Here is a 5,515-nt window from a genome sequence, read left to right as displayed (position 1 = left end):
CCCCGACCGTTCGCTGCCCCCGCCGCTCGCCGGCGCGCTCGCCGTTGCTCTTTCCCGTCGGTCTTCACCTCGTCGGTCGCACATCACCCCCCTATGTTGCAAACGCTAGAAAAAAGTTTCAACCGTGTATAGAAAAGCTTCAACCAAAAACTTTAACAAGGGAAAGTTGTAAAGTTGATAGAAAAAGCTTCAATCGTATGTGAAAAAAAATTCAAACGTCGCTCTGGCTGCAGCATCTCGCACGGTCACTCCTCAAAAAGTTTCAACCGTGTATAGAGAAGCTTCAACTGTTAAAAAAAAAGCTTCAACCAAATACTTCAACGAGAAAAAAGTTGCAAACGTTGAGAGAAAAAAGCTTCAACCGTATATGGAAAAAGTTTCAACCGTCATCCCGGCTGCACCATCTCGCGTGGTCACCTTCGGTCACCGCCGTCAGCCGACAGCGCCTGAGGTTGCACGGGGAATGACGAGAGGAGGGAAGAAGAAAAAGAAGGAAGAGGAGTAAGGAGAGGGAGGAAGGGGGAGAGAAAGAGAGGAAGACGCGGTGGCCACGTGAGATCTAGGAGATCGAACGCCACCCATGCGACCGGCCGAACGTTTCGGCCGGCGCGCTGGCAGAAAACGTTTCCCTATATGATTTATACTGCCATACCAGCCAAGCAACGTACTTAGCAACCAATTACAGCATTTGTCGACAACAACAGCACGCACAGTGGCTCCTGAGAATACAAGATACAGGTAGCCAGCCTCAAATTTCTGCCCAGCTATGTACCCCAAAAAAGGAGGAAGAGAAGGAAAACTGGCCGACAAAAAAAAAGGAAACCTCAAGTCAGTTCCGGATGACGATCAGAGCAGTCGGAGACTTTCTACCGGGTCCGATTCCTCGAGCATCGAGGCCGCCTGAAAGCAATCGGCGGCATCAGCTAGCCTCCCGTCATGCTTGTGGACCTGTCCTAGGTAGAACCAGGCCATCCGGTTCGTAGGCTCGAGCCTTAGGGCATCCGAGAGATAGCTCCTCGCCACAGGGAGATACTTGGGCCCTTGTTTCGACAGGAGAGCACCGATGGATACCTTGGATGGTACATGATCTACCTCCGTCGAGAGTGCATTCAAGTATGCAGCCAGGGCGTGCTGCGTTTGCTCACGGACCTCATGCATGTCACCTGCAAATAAATGAACGGATCATGATCGTCACAGGATATTTGATAGGAGAAAGCTAGGGATGCTTTCCAACTTCTAACTTTAATAAATGCCTGGCCTAGATGAATAAGAAAAAAAATGATCCAAAAATTTCAACAGTTCACCCATTTTTTACTTGCTTTTTATTCGCGCGATAATCACTTGTACTCTCTCCGTAAAGAAATATAAGAGCGTTCAGCTCACTTTCGGGAGTATTATACATTGCATGCATGACAATAAACCAATAAAACCTCAAGGCACAAACCACATAATGAGTTTCATACTCTTTTTATTTGCAAGGATGAATTCATGCTTTTACCAATTTTCACCAAGGTTTCCTCACCTTCTGCATGAAGTGTTGTGGCAGAATAAGTTTTCAGAGCTTTAGCCTTCTGCAAACATATTTCAGCATCTCTGCAGTATGAAAGACTAGCATACAAGTTGGCAAGACCTTGCCAAACTTCAAACTCACTCACTTTATAATCCTTTTCCTGAAAGAAATTTCACAAAGTATGAGATGCAAAAAAGAACAGGGTGCGTTGGTGAAAATTATAGTGGCAGTTAGTTTCAGGAAGCTAATACAAACAAAAAAAGCAGTTCAAAGGATATTGCTGTTTGAGCAATATGAATCAGCGACAGGATCCAATCACACTCCAGATTAACTAGAAAAGGTATGGACGTCATATCTAGAGTAACCATAGAACCCTCTTTTACTAGCAAATAAACATTTTCAAACAAGCACGAACTTTATTGAGACATTTGTGTAATTGAGAAGGCAAACCTCTGTGCCATTTTTTAAAGATCCATAAGCTTTCCGTTGTGCCTGAACAAGAGCGAGAAGAGTACGGTATGCTTCAACTGCTTCCATGGGCAATGATTGGGCTGCTTTGAGTTTAGCCTTTATTCTAAGTAATGGCCCTTGTTCCCATTTTGCAGTTTCATCTAATGCAGCATCAGTCACCACTTCTGCTTCTGAATACCTCTGCTGTGCTGAAAGAACCAAAGATAGCAATCTCCAGCCCTTAGAAACAGATCCACCAGTTGTGTCAATGAACTGCTTTGCACATTTCAATGCAGCCTGCATGTTTCGCTGCTCGGCGTACTCAACCCCCATGTCAAATATTAAATCTGGGTTGTGGCGGTCAAGGGAAAATGCCTCACCAAGTGATTTCAAAGCCTCAGCCTGTAGGAGAGATCTTTGATGATCGGACGAAGCAATTTTAGACTTATTAGCCAGACAACTCCCCAAGAGATGGAGCGCAACACTCCTTAAATGCCCATCTGATAATTCATCATCAGCGATTGCTCTCTTTGCATACTCTACACCCTCAGAAGCAAGATGATAGTCCGAACTACATATCTTAGCAGCTAAAAGCAGGGCATTTATGTCATTGGGACTCTCATTCTTATTCAAAGACTTCTTTAGCAAATTTAATGCCGCTTCATTATCCGAGGCTGCAGAATAACAAAGAGCTAGACTATACCATCTCTCAGTTCGAGGGTATATTCCAGGCAAAACTTCTTCGAAATGCTTGGCAAGCACAGATGTCTGGCCACATAGTGACAATGCAAAGGTTAGATGCTCCATCACTGAGGGATCCCAGTGAGTTTTTCCAAGGTACCACTTCTTCAATAGTATCATGAGCAGCAGGATTGCCTCTTCCAAATTATTCTTAGGAACAAATGAACCTTCGGTTTGTGAAGCCAAGCTCGGCGGACTTGCCTCAACACCACCATACAACAGAAAAACAGAAAATCTCTTCTGAATCCTCGTGCAGCATTCATCGTCGAGATTCCATTGACTAAGAAGAGCACGCCGGTAAGAAGCAAGTGCTTCTTGATAAGCCCCAGCTTGCTTCCAAAGTTCCGGGAGTAGCTCGACTGATTTACTGACAGTTTCCTGCAGCTTTTGTTCAACCATGACATCAGGTATGCCACGTTGGAAGATACTTTCAACAGCATCAAGGACGCTTTTACACTGTTGAGCGGCCTCTGCAAGTGAAATCGATTCAGGGTGTCACAACAAGCATAATAAAATGGTTAGAGTGAAAGTTTGCATTCGTACCTATTGCTTTCCCCAATTTTTGAAGAGACATTGCCTTCAAGTAAATGGCTTCAAGAACAAGGCTAGCAGCATGCTGTGATCCTGAATTCGATGAATCCGACCGTAGTTTGTTATTCCGCTTGGAAGATGGTTTTTCTGAAAGTGATGGTTGGAAACGCTGAATAGCAGCTTGAAGGTCAATTCCATCAAATACTCGAAGAGCAGCTTCTACGTTTCCTCTCTGATATTCTAGCCTCCCGAGGAGAGCTCTTGCTTCCTAATTTTCAAAGCAAATACATAAAATGCAAAGTTAGCAGCAACAAAATATAAGAGGTGCTAAGTATTCTTTGGCTACTAACCTATCAGCAATCATAGTTCAGTAATCACAACCAAACAATTTAGCTTATACTACTCGTTTAAACTTAATTAGGGTTCTGAACTCCTGGCGTAAACTATGTCCTGTTGTCCTAAAAATGATACCTGAAGATCATATATTTTTATCAAAGATACAGACAAGCATCTCTACTCTAACTTAATCTCTTGTAGATACTTAAGTACGAAAGTCCAAGATTTTTTATGTTTTCAAACTCAGCAGAAAAGGAAATTGTGAGATAAACACAAAACTGTAGTATTATCATTTGCCGCAAAATACAGAGAAGTAAGGGAAATGAAATCGTTTTGCCACAACAAAGACAAAACAAGAACAAAGAGCTGCCCAACTGAACTAAATAATGAAAATGGTCTCTTCTTTTTACATCCAATTCCCATTGTATTAATCATGCAAATTGCCTTCTAAATTCGACCACACTTGTACCATTCCATCCCAAGAACGCCATTACAAATTGCACAAACCTCTTACTGAGTGTTAGAATTGCTGGCTAGCTCCCAAAGTCACAAGATAACATATCACCCCCTGACCAAACCGTGGTGAAATGGTTAAAACATCTAAAAGCAAGATCGTTTTCTGCATTTATCCCAGAGTTATACTTATTCACATTCTTTGAGTTCTACATTCTGTTCTGAATCTCAGAATTATCCCAAAGAAAAAGCACCAATGTTGAATCCTCCGAACATGGAGAAACATGTAGAATCATTTCCACAAGATAACATCTCAGTATCCTACATCTCCTCGAAAGGCTATCTTTTCTTCCAAGCAGAACATATCATTCTAATCTCTCTCTCTTTTTTGCGCAAATATATATCATTCTAATCTAAATTCTTGCTCAGCTGACCAAATCAGAATGGCCCCACAACCTTGTGAAAACAATGCTATCTCCCACATGAAGAACCACCAGTCGTTGAAATGAGCAAGGAAATCAGGCACTACGATCTCCGCGCGAAGATCCCGATCTTCCCCCAAAACGCATCAAAGGGCGGAGAGCATATAGGCACAATTGGACCCCAAAATTATCTAATATTTTCATTCCATCTCACCCAAACAGACCTCGAGCAACTCGCGCAACCGCCCAGACTAAGATTAGGCAGAACGGAAAAGAAAAAAACAGAAGCTAGAGGCACCGATTCCGTACCTCGTAGTTGAGGGAGAGGCCCTCGCGGAGCGAGGACTCGGCCTCCTGGATGTTGCCGTCGTCGACCCTCGTCTCCGAGGACTCGGACGCCGTCGCGGCCGAGGCGCCGGTCTCCGAGCCCGGCGCCCTCTCCCTCGCCTTCACCGGCGAACCGAACGCCGCCGAGTCCCCGGTCGGGCCCACCTCGCTCCCGTTGTCCGACTCTGCTGCTACCGCTGCCATTGCTGCCTCAGAGCCGCCGCGCGATCCCTCCGGCTAGCATGTGCTACGTCAATGCGTGGGTAGTTCTTCTTGGGCTAGTAGACGGAGGAGGCGAGATCCATGGCATTGGACTTCTTGGCCTTTCTATTCTGGGAGTGGGGAGCTCATCATTTTACTCCTAATTTATTTGTTTCCCTTCGAGCTCGCCGGCACGTTGTTCTACTTCTACTTGTAGGGTTTGTGGCTGTTGGTAGCATTTTTTTCTTGTTGCATCTTCATTTGAGAGTACATAATTACTGTAGTGAGTGTGTCTTACCATTTTAGCCAGATATACACATTCCCCCAATTTGAAATATATGTTTTTTTTGCAGGGTAATTTGAAATAGATGTTGGTCTAGAAAGTTAACCGTTAAACTTCTTAATTCATGGCATAGGAGTATAATCAACTTAGGTTGGTTAGATACAATGATAGAGGCACACCTATCATTAAAAAATCACAATAAGAAAATACCATAAATACTTACCCAAAAGTAACAGCTAAGGTTGTATATCATAGACTTGT

The 5,515-nt window shown here is 43.9% G+C and overlaps 1 protein-coding gene across 1 annotated transcript; it reads right to left on the bottom strand.

Annotated features, from left to right (window-relative positions):
- Window positions 1–624: 624 nt before the first annotated feature.
- Window positions 625–5,161, bottom strand: LOC123395322 (protein NPG1). Its single transcript, XM_045090306.1, has 5 exons — window positions 4,753–5,161; window positions 3,245–3,500; window positions 1,961–3,171; window positions 1,523–1,670; window positions 625–1,163 (listed from the first exon to the last, which is right to left on the bottom strand). The coding sequence occupies exons 1-5, from the start codon at window positions 4,972–4,974 to the stop codon at window positions 847–849; spliced, it is 2,154 nt and encodes a 717-aa protein (XP_044946241.1). The 5' UTR covers window positions 4,975–5,161; the 3' UTR covers window positions 625–846.
- Window positions 5,162–5,515: the final 354 nt, after the last annotated feature.

The sequence above is a fragment of the Hordeum vulgare genome, chromosome 5H (assembly GCF_904849725.1).
Source record: "Hordeum vulgare subsp. vulgare chromosome 5H, MorexV3_pseudomolecules_assembly, whole genome shotgun sequence".
NCBI lineage: Eukaryota > Viridiplantae > Streptophyta > Magnoliopsida > Poales > Poaceae > Hordeum > Hordeum vulgare.
Note: the sequence above shows the minus strand (reverse complement) of the source record. Positions and strands in the feature narration are given on the sequence as shown.